Genomic DNA, 22,901 nt, shown 5'->3' on the forward strand with positions numbered 1-22,901 from the left:
GGGAACGCAATGTCTCGCTTCTTCCTGTTGCCTCTCTGGAGGTCCCTGGGGTGGGACACTTGGGATAGTTCCATCCCCTACAACTGGGACACTCCTTGGTACTACTTGGATACCTTCAAGTTCATCAGGGAGCAAGGGCTTCAGGGAGTCAAGCCTGACTTGTGGAAGCCAAAGACTATCTACAAGCTCATCCGAGCCAGCGACATTTTGGAGTCGGTTCCAGGCCTGCCTTCAGACACCTGCAAGGTGGTCTGGAGGAATGTTTCTTTCAACATTCTTACCAACAGGCACAAAGACCTGGCATGGATGGCAATCCAAGGGGGGTTGCCTCTCAGGACATTTATGCATGCCAGGAACCTGAGCAGATACAGACACTGCCCCTTCTGCATCATCCACGAGGAAACGTCTTACCACGTTTTCTGGGAGTGCTCATTTGCTCAGGCCCTGTTGGGGGCCCTGGAACCTGAACTCAAGGACTTTGTACCACAGACAGCCATCACTCACTTTGGGGTGTTGAATGGACTGTTCTGTGGAACCTTTTCTCTGGAGGACATTGACGGCGCCTGGCGGGTGCTGTGTTGTTTTAAGGACGCTTTATGGTGCGCCAGAAAGCGCCTCATCCACCAGCGGGAGAGGATGTCCATTGAGGACTGCCACAGACTGATCCTCAGTCTGCTCAGAGACTATTCCTTGATGGACTTTAAGGAGGAAGAGGACATCTGAAGATTTCCCCCTTCCCCCTACTCCCCCTTGCGTGTCTTTGTCTTTTCAATAAAGCTTCGGGCCTGTGTTTCTTTCCCCCCCCACCCCCTTCCCCTTCCCACACACACCCGATGCCTATTGTTGATCGCAATATCCGGTTTTCGTCTTTGCATGCACTAGTATTATTAGGAAACGTAATGTGTATTAGAATGTTACAGTTTTTGGGGTAAGCGCGTTATGCATGACGTGGCGGTCAGGGGATTCATCCTCTGCACATCACGTCAGGCATCATACCGCTGAGCGAATGTATTTATTTCTGAATGTATTTATTGTATGCTTGGAACTATATTGCCATGTGGTGCGCTGCGTCGCAGTATAGGGTGAGATGTACCCCGATTACACGTATCATGTTGTTTTTGATGCTTCTGTAATAAAAGTATCTTTTCAATCAAAAAAAGAGGGAGACTCCATTCCAATCCAGCTGGCTGACCACACACAAGCAGATACAAATCTTACATACAATCTAATGCCCTCTATGGGATGGGAAGTAGTCTAGCAATTAGCACACCCTTCTAGGATTCCTCCAGCTATCCTACAAGCTAGAACCCCAGTATTAATCATTCTTCCACTGTCCATGCTTTTCCCTAAATGCATTATGTTTTTGTAGGTATCTGCTGCCCTCTGCTGGCTGTATTTGTAAATGCCTAGGCTGCTGATATGTATGCACTTCCTATCTCTGGGTTATTGAAAACCCCATAATGAGGAACTGAAGAGGAAAAGTCAGAGTCACATGACCTTTTACACACAGGATCTGCTACAGTGCCTTTAAATAGTATTCATACCACTGCAAATTGAAAACCATTTATCATTTTCCTTTCATTTCACAATTATGTGCCACTTTGTGTTGGTTGATCACATAAAATCCCAATAAAATACATTTACGTTTTTGGTTGTAACATGAAAATGTAGAAAATTTCAAAGGGTATGAATACTTTTTCAGGGTACTGTATATTTCACCTAGGCCAAATGCAGAGAGTATTAAGCAAGTATTCATATGTTCTAATAGTTAACTGCAGCTGACCATAGCTTGTTTAGTGTGTACTTACAGTAAATCCTTGTGACAGACATATTTCTATGCTATGGTTGTTATCTCGCATGCACAGTGCCATATAGCTAGGTCTGTGCTACAGTATGTGTGTAGTAATCGAACCTGTTTATTGCAATAGCGTTATATGCAGCTCATGTTAATTTAGTTAGCCCTGGCTATTCTGGTCTTAGCTTAGAGCTCAAATACCAGCATAGGCTAGAGCTAGGTTAGGCATTTGATGGCCGTTTCTGGTAGTTAGAGGTCCGGTTGTATGACAAATTAGAAACGAATAGGGACTAAGATACAGACTTGATAGGCAGGATAGGGGAGTAGCTCCATTCCAGGCTGGTTGGACAATCTCCCCATCACCGCTGATCTTGTCTTCAGGTCCCTGACACAAAGACGGATGCTGCATCCCGAATCATTCTCAGGGACCCCTGCAACTGAACTTTGCTGCAACATTTATCTGGAGTATCTTTATTATTAACTATATATACCCAGGTATATATAGACCAGGACTTCTATTTGGCCCTTCACTGATAATACCTGTTTGTACATGGGAAGCATGTTCTGTTATTAGGCCACTTTTAGGAGCGTCAGGCATTTTTTTTTCTACTGCTTCCAAACGGCCCTCCATGTTATCCTATGTGTCCATGCACAGATAGACTCTTAGAAGCTTTTATAGTAGCGGTAGAGTTTACAAGCAGTAGCGTTTACCTAAATGCGTGGAAACACTAGAGGAGTTTAGCACTTGAGCTGTAATTAATTTCAATGGCCAGAATAAATTATTATTCTGGCCAATTAAATGAATTAACACCCAAGCGCTTGGTGCTTGTAAATGTGCCTAAGCGCTTGGAAAAGCATTAGATACTTTTACAAGCATCAGGCATTTTTACCTGCAAAAACGCTGCTACCAGGAGGAAGGCTTCTAGGACAGTTTTTTTTTTGCTGTGTGCATGAGGCCTTAATCTTTTCTTATATAAAGCTTGTATTATTCCATAGTGGTGTGCATCTACGTATATACTTATGGTTAATGTCATATGCTGGTTGCAGTAGTTCCTCTGCTCATAATTACTTTGATTAACTTAAAGGTTCGTTTTCTAAGAAGGAAATCTCCCCTGTTCACAGAGGTTTTGTCATGGGGGATGGAGGCATTGCCAACTTCATTATCAATCCCACTCTTCCAGGATCTGGTTCTCTTATTTACCTACAGGTTTAACACAACGTCCTGTTTGAGGAGGGCCATTTTCCATACCACCCTAAAAGAAGGCTACATTTAAACACCTTTTATTTTGGTTCACCTGTGATGTAAGTTAGAAGATTTAAACTGAAAGGTCAATTGGGGATCTTTATCTGTTAGAGTTGTGATGTTTTTATGTCCTACTCAGCTGTCACTCAGAATGTTCATATTCATTGCATGGCTAATATTATTATTATACAGGACTTATATAGCGCCAACAGTTTGCTCAGCGCTTTACATTATGGAGGGAGACAGTACAGTAACAATACAGTTCAATACAAGAGGGATTAGAGGGCCATGCTCCTTGAAGTTTACAATCTAGGAGGGAGGGGATAGTGGTACAAGAGGTAATTAGCTGTGGGGGATGGAGTGGTAGGAGGAGTAGTTGATTCCAGTATTAGCTGGGGTCAGGGTAGGCTTCCCTGAAGAGATGGGCTTTCAGAGTGCGCCTAAAAGGTGAGCAGAGTAGGCGATAGCCTGATCGCTTGGGGTAGGGAGTTCCAGAGGATGGGTGAAGCCCTTGAGAAATCCTGGAGATGAGCATGGGAGGAGGAGACAAGGGAGCTAGAGAGTAGGAGGTCTTGCGAGGAGCGGAGAGTACAGTTTGGGTGGTATTTAGAGACAAGGTCGGTGATGTAATTTGGGGCAGTGTTATAAACGGCTTTATACGTCAGTGTTAGTGTTTTGAATTTTATCCGTTGGGAAATTGGAAGCCAGTGGAGGGATTGGCAGAGAGGGGTGGCAGATATAGAGCAGTTAGTAAAGTGAATGAGTCTGGCAGCAGCATTCATGATGGACTGGAGGGGGGATAGCCTGCGATGAGGTCGGCCAATGAGGAGGCAGTTACAGTAGTCGAGGCGTGATATAACAAGGGAGTGAATAAGTTGCTTAGTGGTTCCCGAGGTTAGGAACGGTCGTATCTTGAAAATGTAATAAAACTAAGTTACTGTACAGCTAGCATAACAAGCTAGCCTATGTGTATGTATTTACCCAGAAAAAACAAAAGCTTTGAGCAGATTTGGTCTGAATAAACAGCTTTACATACCCATGGAGGCAAGCATGTCATGGAGATCCTCCTTGTCAATAAAACCATCCCGATTCTGGTCAATCATGTTGAAAGCTTCCTTGAACTCTTGGATTTGGGACTGATCAAACATAGCAAATACATTGGAAGTCGCCCTCTGGGGACGCTTCTTGGTAGTTTTTGCCTTGGTCTTCTTGCTGGACATGGTGGTAGGATGAAGGGAGCCTGCAAATCACAAACATTCATGTCAAAGAAGTGTTTAGTGCCAATTTCAGCACCAGTTTTCACATGCACTTCCTTCCTTTCAACAGAGAAGATGGAGATTGCATATATTGCCACAAACTGAGTATTGTTAATATGCATGGATATGCGTGCTTTTATCACACAAGCCTTTAAGTTCATGCACCAGGCAGTCTTGTCTCGGGAGCAATAAAAGTCAAGGAAAATGCAACCTGAAAGAATTGACTCAAAGTAACATCACTATGCCATCTGTGGGTACACAGCATAAGTCACCCAATGTGGGTGAAACTAGCCAGCAATCATCTTATGTCTAGGTGTCCCACAAAAGTCTATACTCTATTTTGTTTTTGGGTGTAAGGTTTATAATAATTGCAAAGTTTCTAATCAATATTAGTTGATCCTTATTTCATTTGGTTAAAAAAAAAACAATGTCTTGGCTGTACAGTGTCAAAGGGCCATGTAACAGGAGCAAGCCTGTGGCTGGCCACAATTCAACAGCAACAAGATCACAAAGAACCACTTGGCTTCTTCTTTGGCTTCACTGATTAGTTGGTCAGACCAAAAACATGTTGCTCTGTCCCTTCTCTCTCGCTAATGAGTCATTTTCGACAGTGTGCCATGCCAGAAACTGATCATGGGAAGAGGTCACTTCCCATCAGATGATTCTACCTAGTGCAGTGTGTCACCATGGGCAGAATCAAAAGTGTGACAGCCTAATAGACCTCCGCGAGTGACCCCCCCCCCCCTTTCAGAGATGTGGGTTAGATTTTCCCAGACAAGCAGCAAACAATTTACTCAAAAAAAGACCTTTGAGGTTGGTGAAAATGCATGTACCAATGCATCTCCGCTAGAAGTTAAGCGTTTGTCACTGCAACCAAAAAACATTAAAAGCAAAAATAGAACTGCCCAAAGAGTAGGCAAAAGTGGTTAGTATTGATGACAAATATTTACTAGACATAGGTATCGCAGTAATTGAGTCTTAATACTAAGTATCATAAAACCAACAGTTTTATTAATTAACATGAGTAAAACACCAGGGTGGATGCAAGCATCAATCATTGAATGCAGCACATAGAAACCATGAATAGACAAAACAAATTAGACAAACAAAAATAAAAATATGTCCGGACGCATGTAAATTCACATATGGGTTACATACCACGGCAACACGCCTCTTGTATTGTCAAAAATAGCTTTCAAGGTAGCCCCCCATGTGTGAATCTGGGATCCCTAAGGACCCAATAGTCAAGAGGAGACACAAGTGCACTAAAATAACCCTGGAGTTTGAAAGCCTAAAAGAGGCATGCTCAGTTAGGGGACTAGGCCCTAGATGGTCAGTGTGGCGGTTTGTGTGAGAAAAATCATCCATTAGATGGTTATATCCCATAGGGAATTAAAAGCGTTAGTCCATCACACAGGTCCCCGTAAAGTGCAAAGCAGGAAGAAAAATCAGAAAATATCTTGAGCAATAAAGAACTTGACAGCATCAGGGAGCAGCTCATCCAACTCTGGCTATGGTAAGTATAGATAGACTATGAATAGCATCACCTTTGGGCAAGTAGCCAACCAGAAATGGCATGCAGTTACTTGTGACACCATTTTTCTTCCTGTCCACCTGCACCTAATATCAAGGAGTATTAAGTATTCTTGTGTCCTTGAGGTCTCCGATACTTCCCAGGGAAGGGCAGCACATACAATACTGCTCACCTGCTCGTCCACTGCCGTTCCACAAGTCAGTCTGATCTGTGTTTACAACTACTACTACCTTAAAGCTCAAGTCTACCGTTTATTTCAAGCACAGACTTGGTTGTAGCTTATCCTGAAAAATACCCAAGTTCTCAAGTGTATATAGTTCTTGTTTTTGGAGTATCCCACTTAATTTCTTCAACGCTATCCAAGTTTTCCAAAAATAAAAACAACAAAAACACCCCTAGACTGGTGATTGAAGGAATGTGTGAATGAGCCTATGTGCCTGGCTGTTGGACAAAGCAGGTGGGGAAGACCTGGACAGTATTCCTGCGGCACCTCTTTGGAAAGAGCTCTGTTAATACACTTCCTTTAAAGTAAATCTGTCATGAAAATTATTTCTAGGCTAGTAACAAGGATTTGCATCTCTGCTATGGTTACTTAAAGTCAGTGACATTGCTCACAGGATCAACAACAGCCTGATTGTGGCTTCACCTAGGATGAGAACTTAGGCCATACACCAAATAAATTTCAGCTGGCTTCAATGAACTGGATAAAATTTGCTCATTGGGTGGCATTGACAGCCCCATTAGACAAAAGTCAAATGTCCACATGGCTTTTGACGAAGAAGCTTGGTGGAAATGTTTGGCTGAACAGAAGCTGCATCCAATCTGTTCAGGTATTAGGACAGCCATTGCCAGCTGCTGTCAGAATATAATAGGCACAGCAGGGAATTCATCCATTCATGCTATATAGCATGGCTATACAGCCATGCTGAAAAAAACAAAAAATAAATGTAAGAGTGTATGGTCAGCTTAAAGGGTTTCTAAAGCCAAAAGGTTTTGCCTTAATGCATTACCTGCATTGAGGTAAAAAACCTTCCACTAGTTGTTCCCCCCATCCCCCTCCCCAAAAACCTACCAGAACGGAGTCCTATATTGATCCAACACTGCGCCCATCCGCAGTAATGTTGGCTCTCGCTCTTCCCCTCTCACAGGTTCAGCCATTGGCTCCCACTGCTGTCAGTCATATGCTATGAGGAGGGAGCGGGTGAAGGTAGAGCTGAGCCACGGTGTGTGTTAATAGGCACACGCAGCCAGGCTCTGGAGCAAGCCCGCAGCTTGTCACCATTCTCAAGCTCCCGTATATGCCATAAAGCCTAGGGAAATATCACATGGGCTCACTGTTCCTGAAGCTCTGTGGGTGCTTTATATCATTCAAGACTGCAGAAAATCCATTGTTTTCAATCAGTTAGATCTTGTCTAGTAGACATGCAACACACTACACTGAAAAAAAAAAAAGTAGAGTTTGTTATGTCATTCAAGACTACAAAAAATCCATTGTTTTCAATCAGTCAGGCCCAGTTTAGTAGACATGCAACACACTGCACTGAAAAAAAAGGTACAGTATGTTATACATTTTTTTCAGTGCAACAGGGTGAACTGAAGTAACATGATATAAGGAAAATTGCCTTCACTATGAGTTGGGATTGCAATAGGCAAGGCTGCCCAGCACAGCCAAATAGATATGATGTGAACAGGCATTTTAAGATTATTCTAATCTAATCCTTTATTAACTCTAGCCCTTCCACTTCCCACCTTGGCCAGCCATTTACCGCCATTTTAATAGTTATTTCTTTAAGAACCTTCTCCTTCAAGTACGGTAGATTGAACTTTTTGGTAAAGAAAGGGAATTCAATTCTCATGACTCTCATTCTGGTGTTATTTGCAACTGAGACAAGAATCTCAAGGTAATAAAATAATAAAAACTGAACCGTCCTCTATAATCTTCCTTCACTCAAACCTTCAGCTGTCCTACACAGGGTGAAAGACACATTAGGTTCCCTATTGGAGCTCAGAATCATCAAAATGCAAATTCCACTTTTTCTAATGGAGCCTGCTCTCTCACTAGCGCTATAGAAGCTCAGTTGATAGTATGGAGACAATGAAGGAATGACACCTCACTCGTTTGTTCAGTGAGAGAGCAGTAGAGGTATATGCTCGCTTAAGAGTGACATGGGTCTTAGCAAATCTTATTCCAACTTTCAACCTCCACTGCAGATTTGAAAATTAATCTAATAGATGGTTAAGGGTGACAGCTCTTCTCTTTTTGTGCTCCATTTTTCTATTTTAAAATAAGACATCCTAATAAGTGTTCAGACATGATAAAAAAAAACCACATTCCTTATTTGAGAAGTTCTGTTTTAAGGTACACTATATTGTCAAAAGTATTAGGACAACCCTTTAAATTATTTGATTCAGGTGTTCCAATCACCTCCATGTCCACAGATGTATAAAATCAAGCACCTAGGCATGCAGACTGCATCTACAAACATTTGTGAAAGAATGGGTCGCTCTCAGGAGCTCAATGAATTCAAGTGTGGTACCGTGATAGGTTGCCACCTGTGCAATAAGTTCATCTGTGAAATTTCCTTGCTACTAAATACGCCACGGTCAGCTGTTAGTGATATTATAACAAATTGTAAGCAACTGGGAACAGCAACAACAAGCCACGTAAAATGACAGAGCGGGGTTGGTGCATGTTGAAGTGCACAGAGTGCAGAAGTCACCAACTGCCTTAAGAGTCAATAGCTAAAGACCTCCAAACTTCATGTGGCCTTCAGATTAGCACAACAACAGTGCATAGAGAGCTTCATGAAATGGGTTTCCATGGCCGAACAGCTGCATCCAAGCCTTACATCACCAAGTGCAATGCAAAGCGTCGGTTGCAGTGACGTAAAGCAGGCCGCCACTGGACTTTAGACCAGTGGAGACGTGTTTTCTGGAGTGAGGAATCATGCTTCTCTGTCTGGGAATCCAATGGATGTGTCTGGGTTTGGCAGTTGCCAGGATAACGGTACTTGCCTGACTGCATTGTGCCAAGTGTAAGGTTTGGTGAAGGGGGGACTATGGTGTGGTGTTGTTTTTCAGGGTTTGGGCTTGGCATCTTAGTTCTAGTGAAGAGAACTCTTAAGGCATCAGTGTACCAAGACATTTTGGACAATTTAATGCTCCCGACTTTGTGGGAACAGTTTGGGGATGGCCCCTTCCTGTTCCAACATGACTGCGCACCAGTGCACAGAGCAAGGTCCATAAAGACATGGATGAGCAAATTTGGGGTGGAGGAACTTGACTGGCCTGCACAGAGTCCTGACCTCAACCTGACAGAACACATTTGGGATATATTAGGGCAGAGACTGCTAGCCAGGCCTTCTCGGCTGACATCAGCACCTAACCTCACAAATGTGCTTCTGGAAGAATGGTCAAACATTCCCATAGACACACTCCTACACTTTGTGGACAGCCTTCCCAGACAAGTTGAAGCTTTTATAGCTGCAAAGGGTGGGCCAACTCAATATTGAACCCTGCAGACTAAGACTGGAATACCATTAAAGTTCAGGTGCGTGTAAAGGCAGGCGTCCTAATACTTTTGCCAATATAGTACCTGTTGAAAGGTTTTCTTCCTTGTAAAGTTATTTGTGGCCGTGTTGGCATTACTCAACTCAGTAAAAGTCAATTTTTTCGTTCAATAATTTTTATTAGGAGAAATAAACCATACATGAAATGAAGGCATAAAGTATAGCAATCTCAGATCAAAAAATGCCATTTCCAAATCCGAAAGTATTACATATAACAGGACCATGTAGCAAGATGGTGTAGTCCAAAGGACATACTATACTATGGTTATCATTTAAAATCATAGGTACAGAGTTATTCCATCTCACAGTGTAAACAGATCCCAAAAGGTCTGAGATTGCAGCAGGACAATAAAACTTACATAAGAAAAAGAAATAGGGAAGAGAAAAAGAAAAGGAAGGATGGATATGGAAACACATGATAAGTAGTCAAATCTAGAGGTCTCCTTGTCAAGTATCTTTCTGGCTAGTTTTTCATGGATCATCATCCAAGGGATTTAATGCTTGGCATGAGCCATGGAGACAGACTGTTTTAGTGCATTTCACTGCAAGAATAACAAATGAGACCAATATTTGTTTACTACGGGAGAGTGAAGGGATAGGTTCATTCAACAGAGCATACTGATGTTGCTGTGGGATATCTAAACCTAAAACCTCAAACTGCACATTTAGTGAAATACTGTATTCCAATATTACCTAAGTTTGGGGCATTCCCACCGAATATAAAGCATAGAATCCTTAAGGGTACATCCTCGAAAACAGTATGGTGATGTGCCCCGATACATTTTAGCTAGGAGGGTTGGTGCAATATACCACTTGGTGAGTATTTTTTTATTTGATTCAATGAAGGAGATATTTAGGATTCCTCGGTATGATAGACTTAGTCAATTTTGCCATGTTTCAAGATCAGAATCAATGGAAAGGTCCCTGTCCCAGTTCGCAATGTAAGATATATTAATTGGAGACTGAAGGAGCAATCCATAAATCAAAGAAATACCTCCTCTCTGACCTTTATCACTGGAGAACTATTTTATTTATAGAGGAAAGGGGATACAAATCTAAAATATATGGATTTTAAAAAATGGGATAACTCTTGGAACTGAAAAGTTGCAGCATGAGGCATGAGGGATTTCGAGATAAAGTATTGTAAAGTGAAGGGTCCTTTAGAGGTGAAGCAATGCCCTATTCTGTAAATACCTTTGTTTAGATGCTTTCATATCCATCCAAAATTTTCACCAAACAGTGACTGCATCCAATCAAATACAGTCATTGTTCAGGTATTCAAGCAACAGTGGTTGCAATGGCTGTTTGAACACAATAGCTGGCATGGGAGATTCCTCCATCCATGAGTGAAATCTAAATGTGTAAGGTAGTTTTTTACTTACTGGTCTTGGAAGCAATGCTACCGTACCCCTCAGTTCCAGTTCTTGCCTTCCACCCAATGGCTAGGATCAACAGTTATGACCAGAAATACACAATATGGCTTGTTTATACAACATATCAGTTATAGGAAAATGCAGCTTGCAAAATCCCCTCTAAGCTGACAATCTCTGCTTCATCTCAGTGTTGGAGTCAGTGGAAAAAGTTTTTTTTGAGGGTTAGGTATTTTTATCTGCCTGGATTACAGTCATGAGAGGCTCTGACCCCAGCCATACTTGGAATCAGTTTGAAAGCAAAATGTTTGATCGGACTAAGAATGGAGAGAATGTCAGAATTCTGCTTTACCTTTACAAACATGGGGTACATTTGGCATAATTATAAGAGAAAAAACACTTCTGCCATTTTTACTGCTTTAACTACCAAATCTGTTGAAAAACATGTTGCATGGTTTCTATCCATTGCTGGGAATCTGGTTATCTTTATCAACATAGTTGTTCATTTTCTGTTGTTTGATCTCCACTCTGTGCCTTTGTATAATAATGTTACATTTCAGGTAACAGCAAGATAAGACTGGCTATAGACAGGCAGATATCTCCACAAGAATGGGAAGGTTGGAGTTATTGTTCAACCCTTGCATGAGCTCACTGAGCACAAAGACCCGCCAGGTTCCTCCCCAACACTGAAAGTAGCAGATGTGCATTAGTTAGCTATGGAGCAGAGAAAAGTATTGGGCTTGCTTGCAAAGTCACTTTCCAACAAGTCAAAAAGGCCATTGACCACCAAGGCCATCACTCTGATAGACAAACTGGCCAATAATAGGGAGCGATGATTGAAATTGGAAACATCACTTATAGTTACCAGTTGATTTATAGATGTCCAGCCATTTTCAGATGGACACAGTGAATCCATCTTATGGCAGGAGCAGAGACCAGCCAACTATTCGAAGACCTTCAGCAATCAATATTGCTACCCCTCAGATAAACAAAACCAAGAGCCATTTGTCCATTCCTCCCCCTCATTACATAAGGAAAAACATGAATGCTCATTTAGACTAAGCAATAATAGAATAAATGGTGAAGTGCTACTAACAACAGATAGTAAAAATAAATGATATGTTGGGTAATAGTAACATTTAGGAAGAACACATGAAAATAGTATTAATCAGTACAATATGAGGCGATGAAAAACAGTACAGTATTTTACTCAGTGTTCTGATTCAATTGGATCTAATAAGGTGCAGACACAGTGAAGTTGACAGATATATACTGTAACAAAGAAAGTGGACCCCTTTTCCCTGACGGGAAAAAAACACAACCTCCCCCTGTCCACTAAGGGGACTTGAAGTGATAAATAGGTGACCCCTTAGGAGGGGTATAAAACACAGATCACAGCAAACAGTGTCAATAGTGGATGAATGGAAGTCCAACAGACATATAAACATATATAGAGATCAATAAAAAAGTCCACAAATATATATAACTATTGACTGCTAATCCCACACACTGGTGCTCGTGATAAGGTGGTCTTCACTCGGGTGTCAAGAATCCTACAAATGGCAGAAATGCCCCCTCACCTCCAAGCATTGACCACAAGGGCCACTTCGCCTTAAGAATCACACCACGATCCCAGGAAATGGAACTCGTTCTGATAAAGATGCTGCTTAAGCTCCTTTTCAATATCACTCACAGGTCAGATTCCCATCAGGGCCATGTGGTTAAGATATAAGCAAAGACATCCTCCATAGTGCAATAACGTTTATTAGGTAAAATCAAGCAATAAAATTTAAATAATTCCACTCACATTTGATTCAAATAAAAAGCTCTTTCCCACCACATAATAAGGGTGTACTGCATGGGACTGTAAGGAATTCCAATATGGCGTCCAGCCGGAAGTGTGTCGCCGGAAGTGCGTACCAACGCGTTGCGTCACGGTGACACATGACTTCATCAGGGTATACCTGCAGCATCTTTATCAGAATGAGTTCCATTTCCTGGGATCGTGGTGTGATTCTTAAGGCGATGTGGCCCTTGTGGTCAATGCTTGGAGGTGAAGGGGCATTTCTGCCATTTGTAGGATTCTAGACACCCAAGTGAAGACCACTTTATCACGAGCACCAGTGTGTGGGATTAGCAGTCAGTAGTTATATATATTTGTGGACTTTTTTATTGATCTCTATATATGTTTATATGTCTGTTGGACTTCCATTCATCCACTATTGACACTGCTGTGATCTGTGTTTTATACCCCTCCTAAGGGGTCACCTATTTATCACTTCAAGTCCCCTTAGTGGACAGGGGGAGGTTGTGTTTTTTTCCGTCAGGGAAAAGGGGTCCACTTTCTTTGTTACAGTATATATCTGTCAACTTCACTGTGTTTGCACCTTATTAGGTCCAATTGGATCAGAACACGGAGTGAAATACTGTACTGTTTTTCATTGCCTCATATTGTACTGATTAATACTATTTTCATGTGTTCTTCCTAAATGTTACTATTACCCAACATATTTATTTTTACTATCTGTTAGTAGCGCTTCACCATTTATTCTATTATTGCCATTTACCTATTGAAGTCAGGTTAGGTGATAGCAGCTTTGTGTAGGTCATCCATTTAAGCGCAGAAGGTTTTACGTATTATTGCATTTAGACTAAGCGTTGTTTGGCGGAGGACATCCAGATCATGCCTGCAAATCTAATTGCACTAATATACAGCTCAAATTTTAACCAAACCATGTTGAATTGGCCACCGTTCGAGCAATAGGTGGACCATCGGCGCCACTTGGTTCAACGGACATTGATTTGAAAATAGAATAATCATGGAGCTGTCAGAATGCAACAGCCTGTAGGGGAGACTCCTCTGTCCATGCTGTTTAGTGAGGATAGCTCTGGTATGTATACAGCCATATTAGGGCTGGTCAAAGATGGAAAAGCTGCAGAAGATATTCATTTGCACAAATCATTCAGATGCATAAAGCTGGCCATACATGATTCTTTTTTTTTTTGTGCAACCAGCGGATTGAACAAAAAGAGAAATGAACCTTTCCCCCATCCACACATTCAAGGTGGATGGGGGAATCACTCCCACTGCGCTATTGTACTTTGCCAGCTATAGCTGGCGGCACTGATCATTTGGGAAAAACCCAACAGGCTGGTTGCACACAAGTCAATCAATAGTTTGACTTGTGTACAACCAGCTAGCCCATACATGGATCAAAATTCGTCTGATCCCTCCTGAACAGACCAAACTTCGATCAATGTATGGCCAGCTTAAATATGTGGCTTATTTTCAGTGTGTAGAGAGAAGCATGCAGTAAGTGAAGTCAAAACTCCTTATCTACATACTAAAACTGGCCATACACTGTAATAGTTCTGTTCAGCCCCATGGGCTGAATCTATTGATTCCCTTATTCACACTAAACAGCCTGGATAGAGGAATTCTCCCTGTTGCCTATTGTATTCTGACAGCTGATTAGATGTAGCCGCTGTTCTGCCAAAAATTTTGCGCCCAGCTCCTTTGCTTTTCAGATCGAAGGATGTCAGGAGGGAGAGTGCCAACAGGCTTCCAATGGCCTGAATTTCTGCTGGTTCATTAGAAACTGCCCAAAATTTGTTCAGTGTATGGCCAGCTTAATTTCTGAGAGAGAAGGAATGACAGCCCACAGACTTATTTTAATACAGGCTCTATCCACTCCCTTTCCTTTATGGCTCCCACAGATGTTTTTCATGCAATAAAAACTCTTTGTGCCCTATAAAAATGCTTGTGAACCTTCTCTTGTGAACCCCCTACACGGCCAATTGTTGTCCTGTTGTCATAAGTGATGCTCGAATAGGCCAGATTTCTTTAATTATTAGCCCATCTATGGCTATAGCTGCATGCCTGTCCATATGTGGCCAATTTCGGCAGTCATACCATTGTAGTAGTAGCTTACGCAATATTTTTGTGTCATTTTCTAGCTGATTTTTAAGCCAAGTCATAACTCATGAAAACTTTTGTCTTTAAACACAGCCAGTACTAATTTAAAATGGAGGCAAGAGCTTGCCAGGTCAATAATAATTCCCAATACAGTGAAGGTGTTTAAAAAGTAACTATATTTAAAAGACACACCAGCCAATCTAAACCTACTCTGGCTACAAGTAAGCCTGTTACAAAGTTGGGGGATTTAAATTGTGTTTGATATAACCATGCATTAGCAGAGATCACTTTTAGATCCCTAGATCCAGAGATGTTGGCAGCTGGAACTATATGCAAATCTCAACTTTTCCTGTTCAAACTCAAGATTGGTCCCACCATCGATGAGGCCCACATTTTGATCATTAACTTTAAAAGGGCCAATAGGTATGCATAGGAGGTAGGTGGTGTGCAGGAGCGGACTGACAACTCATGGGACCCCCGGGTAATAGGAGATCATGGGGCCCCGTGTCCTTGCCCACACTCAAAACACACCCAAAAAGCCTATAAAAAAGGTGCCAGGGGCATTTCATGGGGCCCCCTACTGACCCCGGGCAGTGCCCGAGTGCTCGAATGGTCAGTCCGCCCCTGGTGGTGTGTGCCCAAGTGCAACATAAAGGAACAGTTAGGTGCTCTATCTCTGAATCTACTGATCATTTTGACAACGGATTTTCATTAAAGGTGACCTTTAAGCTGGCCATACACTGTACGAATTTTAGCAGATTTCTGATGTTAATATGCATAGGTGTGAATGGACCCTTGAAATGTTCAGAAAAATTAAGAAACGCACTTTAATCATGTTATGTACGTAAAACACTGCTAGTCTAATTGCCTCAAATCTGTTTTCATATTATCTTCCTTTAATCCCATATGCAGCATAAATTAGACTAAAAACAGTCTCTATCGCATTGCCCTGTGCTGTCTGGCTGATATGCTTGCAAGCACTAGAGACTGAAAGGGACACCATTTAGATAGAATACAGTAGAGAAGAGTCCATAGCAGGGGCGGACTGACAATTCATGGGGCCCCCGGGCAATAGGGGATCATGGGGCCCCTGTTTCCTTGCCCAAACTCAAAAAAGCCTATGAAAAAGGTACCAGAGGCATCTCATGGGGCCCCCTACTGACCCCGGTCCCTCAGGCAGTGCCCGAGTTTCCAAATGGTCAGTCCACCCCTGGTCCATAGTACAATGAAAAGGCAGAGGACACAGGAAGCTGAAAAGCAGTAGTAAGTACCACTGCCATCCTCCTAATGGTGCTATGTGGCATGGGTGTCTAATTCAAAATAGTGACCAAATCAGAATTAAAAGGTTTGGAAAGTAAAACAGCTCACACATATATCAAATACAGCAACTAATTATAGAGGAAACTTGCCATTAGACCTCTAATGACAATTTGATGTGATGGTTAGCAGTGGGAAAACTTGTCAATCATATATACTACGTTCTCTGAGATTTTAATGATAATAATTAGGAATTTTTATTTTCATTGTAACCACCCAGAAGTTTATGAACAGCCATTCCTACGCTGCTTGAAAACCTGCAATTTAATTTTTGCCCGTAGCATGTATGTAATGAAAGACACTATTAACTGACACCCATACAGTATTACACAAAAGGCTTTTGTTCATTTGCTTATAATGCATATGCAAATGCTGCATGCAATATGGATGATTTAACCACAATATCAACTACAAGAAGTCTTTGTATCTCCACGCCTATGGTATGACTCCCATACACAGGCAGATACTGGTAAATGACATGGCTGATAGTTGATCTTTGTGTGCTGCTCAATTGGCATAAAATACTACCAAATCAGATGAACCCATCCAACTTTTTTACATTTGCTCCTGAAAATGTCCCAATTCATGAAAAACAAAAAGCAAAAAAAAAAAAAAAAGCCAACCCTCCATGAAATAAAAAGTCTAAATATCTAAAGGCATTTTTTGTTTTGTGGAAAGGTTGCATCTCCTATCACATTTTTTTCCCTGTGTCCCTACTGGAGAGATTCCCCATTGTCACGTGGGCTGTTGCTGGGAAAATCTTTTAATGGGGACACTTATTGTATGACAACTGATCAAAATTTGGTTGGTTCAGCAGTGGCTGAGCAAAACAAACAAATAAATAAATGTGTGTGGTCAACTTAAAGTGGTTGAACAGGCTCAAGGTTTGTTACCGTCATGCATTCTATAAAGAATAAAAAAATCTTCAGTGTGCAGCAGTGTCCCCAGCCCCCTCAGTACTTACCTGAACCCCATCGCGTTCCAGCGATGTCCACAACAGCCTCGGCTGTCCCGGGTCTCTGCCTCCTCATTGGCTGAAACAGCAAGCGGGAGCCAATGGCTCCTGCTGCTGTCAATCACAGCCAGTCAGCCAATGAGGAGAGGGAGAGTGGCCAAGCAGCTGCTCTGTGTGGGAATGGACACAAGGAGCAGTTGGTGCCCCCATTGCAAGCTGCAGACAGGAGGTGCCAGGAGAGCCTGCAGGAGACCCGAGAAGAGGAGGATCCAGGCTGCTCTATGCAAAACCTCTGCACACAGTATGTAAGTATAGCATGTTTGTTATTTAAAAAAAAAAAAAAAATTAACCTTTAGAATCACTTTAAGAGAGAATTTCCCTTAAGCTGGTATTCATGGAGCAAATTTTGGCCAGTTAATGAAGATCCAGACAAAATTTGAGCCATGAATGTCCCAGTTGGCATCTGCGCTAGATGCTTCAAATCTGAAAATTGAAGAAACCAGGTGGAAAATTTTCAGCTGAATAGTACCTGCATCCAATCAGCAGTGGGTGCCAGCTGGCAGAATACAATAGTTGGCAAGGGAGATTTTTCCATTCAGGGGCGGACTGACCATTTGGAAACTCGGGCAATGCCCGAGGGCCCGGGGTCAGTAGGGGGCCCCATGAGATGCCCCTGGTACCTTTTTCATAAGCTTTTTTGAGTTTGGGCAAGGACACAGGGGCCCCATGATCCCCTATTGCCCGGGGGCCCCATGAGTTGTGAGTCTGCCCCTGCTTCCATTCCTGCTGTTTAGCATAGATGGGGGAATCAATAGATTTTGCTCTATCTTACAACATATGGCCAGCATTACCTTAAAGAGGTTTTTCATTTCCCGTTGTGTTTGCAGACAAGAAGTGAAAAAACAAAAACAGCAAAGAAATAAAAGTGAATCCAAAGAACAAAAAGGTGTATTGCTCAGGTAAACAATCCAGATCAGTCCACAACAGGTGCAGGCTCTGGCTCGCCACCACACACGATGCAATAGGAAGAAGGGTCAGCCGCACACCGGAGGATAGATGAATATAGTGTATATTTATTGATCCATAGGACACACAAAACACCAGGACATGAATACAGGACCTGTTAACGCGTTTCACACGACCTCGTGCCAGAGCCAGTTAACAGTTCCTATATTCATCTATCCTCCGGTGTGCGGCTGACCCTTCTTCCTAAAGAAATAAAGTGGACAGGGATTTTAACCATTCCCTAATCCAGGAGTCTCGAAACTATTGTCCGAGGGCCGTATCTGGCCCACTATAAGATTTTATGTGGCCCACAGGACAGTCCATGAAAATACCCTGGCTAGCTGTGGATGCTTCAGTCTGTGTATTGCAATACTGAAATCAGTGCATCCACTGCCCACTAGCTGTGACCCTCCTCCAGTCCGCTGTGGTAATTCCCCACTCCTCCGCTAAGGATGTTTGCTATGACCACTGGCATCTGAGCAGCCAATGACTCAACCCTTGTGCTCTGCCACATGAAAGGTAAGGGTAGGACTCTGTTGGGCACCCATGGATGTAAGGGAGATTCCACAGGACACACATGGATGTAAGGGGTGTGCTGCTGGGCACACATGGATGTAAGAAGGGACCCAGATGGGCACACATGGATGTAAGAAGGGACCCAGATGGGCACACATGGATGTAAGGGGGACTCCACAGGACACACATGGGTGTAAGGGGTGTGTTGCTGGGCACACATGGATGTAAGAAGGGACCCAGATGGGCACACATGGATGTAAGAAGGGACCCAGATGGGCACACATGGATGTAAGAAGGGACCCAGATGGGCACACATGGATGTAAGGAGGGACCCAGCTGGGCCCATATGGATGTAAGTAAGGTGGACTTCTCAAGACACACATAAGCATTAAGCGGGCACTTCAATGTCCTAATCTATTGAAAACTGAAAGCTATCCCAACACTCTGTGTAAAGCTCATCCATACTGCTATATGCAGGGTTTGGGGATTATCAGATATCCGAATTGTACCAGCACCTTTAATGATGCCAAGCAGTACCCTGGGTTTACATGCACTCGTAAACTGCTCTGCAGTGTTGATATGTGAACAGTATACTTAGTCTGTTCTACTTTATTCTTACAGATTCAGACTAACAGAAACAATTTGCATGGCAAGCACACCAAAACACTACTACAGCTTGGTAACTCTCCTGCCATGTTTAGACTGTAAGCTCTTGGGAACAGTTATTTCTTTTCAGCTTAATTTGGCCTGGCTAGGTCAATTAACTCTACATTACTAAAATCATACAAATCCTATTTAACATAAAATATTCATATGAACAATCCATGTACATACATGAGTTTGTAATAAAGAGCAAAGAGTGTGAAAATGCAGAATGGCATACCAATTCAAATATTACTCTAGTTATTTAAAGGTTCAGATTTCAATTGGTTGCGAAGGGCAAGTACATCCTCATCGTTAGTGGTCTTTGAACTGCCCTACTGAAGAAACCAAGCTGCTTTAGTATAAATGCTTTTTAAAAGTGAATTATGAGGAGCATTAGGGTAAAAAGATCAGACCATGTCAAATCCTATAGGATAACTGTGGCAGAAGCACGCATTGAACTAGATAGCATACATGTTTATCACCTATACTCAAGTATTGGCTCTTTCTCCTGGCATAGGTAACAGATCAATTTCTGCTCCAAGATCTGGTCAGTCCAGGATGTCTGCACAGGCCAAATCCAGTCCATATGTATGCGATCACTCCCAAATCCAACCATTATTGGACAGATCGAGCAACAATCATCTTATATTTCTGGACATCTTAATGGTATCCTTGATCTTTCATTTTTTCCATGCTACATTAAAAATTCCAGCACAGCTTGCAATCAGACAATCTATGGCTAGTAAATAAGAAATAACAACTTCACCTGCACAAACCTACCTTCTAGGAAATGTATGCCAGATATAAAAAAAAAGCTTAGAAAACCAGCTATCATTGCCGTAATACTGTAAAGAAGAAATCGCTAATGCCATCCATTCTTGGCAATATTTCAGAAAAGTGATTGTTAGTTTTGATATTAGAAGAGCTGTCTTATGCCCTAAACTCGCTAAACACAGATTTTTGTTTGAATGTTGGCATGAAGTTCTGAAAAATCGTTTGTCAGAGCATTTGAGGATCGCATCATAGGGGTTGATTTACTAAAGGCAAATAGACTGTACACTTTGCAAGTGCAGTTGCACTCTTCAAGGTCATAATTACATAGTCTGGCTGAAAAAAGACAAAAGGTTTCTGTACCAGAGCTTAATAATTGAGGAAGAGCTTCACTTTGCAAAGAATATCCAATCACATGAAAGGAAAATAAAAAAAAAAATATTTTGCTTATACATGATTGGATGATGGAAGTTAGCCAAGCTTTCCTTCATGGCAGCACTAGGGTCGTTGGTTTGAATCCCAACCACGGCACCACCTGCCTGGAGTTTGCACGTTTGCGCTGTGCCTGCGTGGGTTTCCTCCGGGTACTCTGGTTTCCTCCCACACTCCAAAGACATGCTGGTAGGTGAATTGGCTCCTGTCTAAATTGGCCCTGGTATGTGAATGTATGAATGTGAGTTAGGGACCTTAGATTGTACGCCCCTTGAGGGTTAGGGACTGATGTGAATGTAATATATATATATATATATATATATATATATATATATAATGTGTGTGTGTAAAGCGCTGTGTAAATTGACGGCGCTATAGAAGTACCTGAAATAAATAAATAAATTTACTAAGCTCTGGAGCAAATGCCCTTGCAGAGTACAACTTCATTTGCAAAGTGCACAGTCTATTTGTCTTTAGTAAATCAACCCCATAGAGTCAACAAAGTTTGCAAGAAAGCTCTTAAAAAAAAAAAAAGTTTGATTGCCATGCCAATGTATAGAACTTTAACATTTGATTTTCAATAAAAAAATATAATAAAATAATGTTTTTCCCGAATAAAACAGAGGACCACATTAACAGAATTTCGTTCAAAATAGAAAAAAAATAAAAAAATAAAAATTTGCACCACAAGCCTTCCAATTTTCTCATCTACATAGTGGAAGAAAACTTGATTTGTCTCCATTAACTGTTAGCAAATTGAAAAAAAAAAAAGTTTTAAACATTTTTTAATCAAAAGTATAGCTAACTTTAATCACAAAAGCAAATATCATGTAAGTTGTTATATTACATATTAGTGACAGGCAGGAGAAAGGTTAGATTGGGTGGGGCAGATGCAGGTATTGCAGAGACAATGAGCTAAGCAGGGAAGCCCCAGGACAGAAGAGGACAAAGTGTTATTATAGGAGTTTCACAGACTTCTCTTACCTGCTCAGGGAGAAGTCAGCAACTCAGAGCTGTCCTCTGTGGATCAGGACACAGGAAAGTTCTGCATTAGCCTTCCCATGGTCCTAAATCCAAAGAAGGAGGACAGCCAATGAGGAAAGACACTCTCCCCTCTCCAGCCTGCCCTCCCGCCTGGGATTTGGCCATACAAGGAGAAGGAATTTGAGGAGGATGCGAGATGTGTGGGACAAACAGATCCAAACCCAAACACAGGATATTCTCCCTTATATAGTTCTCAGCTCCACTTTCTGTCAGTGTGCAAGGAACCCTCTTTACAAGGCTGTATACACAGGGGAACACTGCCAGTCCTCCTTATATGGGGTGTGTGGGTGTACGAGGGGGGAGAAGGGTACAGGGCCAGCACAGCAATGTTGTACAGTGCACAGTACAGTTCCCACAATTCCAACTTTTGTATAAACGATAGATGGTCGGTCCATTCAAAATGAATATTTCAGTTTTCTGTTGATGCTGGAAGGGTATCTCTTGGGATTCCAAGAGCAAAAGTTTACCTCTGTAGTTTCCAGCTTTGCTTTTTGTAATCAGGAATCTTGCTTATGTTGCTGTATTCTTCAAAGCATAAAAAAAAAAAAGAAAAACAAAAGGGAGAGCGTGCTGGCTATAAACCTTGCAATTCGAATGTGCAATCTTTATTCTCAATGTTTTCACCCCCAAGGAAGCCTTGAAATGATTCTTAGATTCTTGGAGAACCCATCCTAAAAATTGATACAATTACAGCTCATGGACAATAAGTTACAGAACATTTTAAATAAAAGAACAAGTAATGTGGTATACCTTGCATATTTGACACCCGAGGCCAATAATTCTTTTACCACCCTTCTACAAAATGATTTTCAACAGTATACTTGAAATTAAAATAATTTGCGGAAAAGGAAAACAAGGGTCAACATTGTGCTGTCCTCGAACTTTAGTACTTCATGTAGAAGTAATCCCTTGCATTATTGGCTAGTGAAAAATTGCCCACTTGCATTGGTGGTCAGTAGACAATGGTGCCAATATTTGTTTCAGATGCATTGATTAATTGAAGAATTTCATTTCATCATATTCGTTATGTTGAACCGATTCATTTTCAAAATAGCTGGTTGTTAAGGAGCGGGCCGCTGCTGCGTTATTAACAACTATGACTCATCTGCTGTCAACGGGATTTCCTGCTGACAACAGAATGTAAACCAGTATGGGGTCCCCCCCCAATTAATACCAGGTTCTTAAGCGCTAGTATGGATTTTGAGGGGAACCCCATGCCTAAATTAAAGAAAAAAAAAATGTTGTGGGGTTCCCCCACAATCCATGCCAGACCCTTATCTGAGCATGAATCCTGGCAGGCCAGGAAAATGGGAGGGGACAAGCAAGCCCTCCACCTCCGAAACCATACCAGGAAACAATTGCCCTCAACATATGGGGGGGGTGCTTTGGTAGAGGGGGCTCCATACCCAAATCACCTTATCCCCATGTTCATGTGGACAAATGCCTCTTCCCCACAACCCTGGTCCGGTGGTTCTGGGGGTGCTGAGGTGACTTATCAGAATCTGGAAGCTCCCTTTAAAAAGGGAGCCCCTA

At 42.0% G+C, this 22,901-nt stretch overlaps 1 protein-coding gene across 2 annotated transcripts in view; it reads right to left on the reverse strand.

Annotated features, from left to right (window-relative positions):
* Nucleotides 1-22,901, reverse strand: part of MYL9 (myosin light chain 9) — a 55,347-nt gene that overhangs the window by 11,576 nt on the left and 20,870 nt on the right. Inside the window, exons 1-2 of one of the 2 annotated variants that reach the window (XM_089673347.1) lie at nucleotides 21,309-21,464; nucleotides 4,075-4,278 (exon numbers count right to left, since the gene is read on the reverse strand). In XM_089673347.1, coding sequence (XP_089529473.1) covers nucleotides 4,075-4,258 — 184 coding nt within the window. In that variant the 5' untranslated portion in view covers nucleotides 4,259-4,278; nucleotides 21,309-21,464. Of the gene's footprint in view, nucleotides 1-4,074; nucleotides 4,279-21,308; nucleotides 21,465-22,901 lie in introns of those variants that run through there. The other variant, XM_089673348.1, reaches the window with a different exon arrangement.

Source organism: Staurois parvus, unplaced genomic scaffold (assembly GCF_062004578.1).
Source record: "Staurois parvus isolate SC_StPar_1 unplaced genomic scaffold, SC_StPar_1.0 ptg000137l, whole genome shotgun sequence".
Taxonomy (NCBI): domain Eukaryota; kingdom Metazoa; phylum Chordata; class Amphibia; order Anura; family Ranidae; genus Staurois; species Staurois parvus.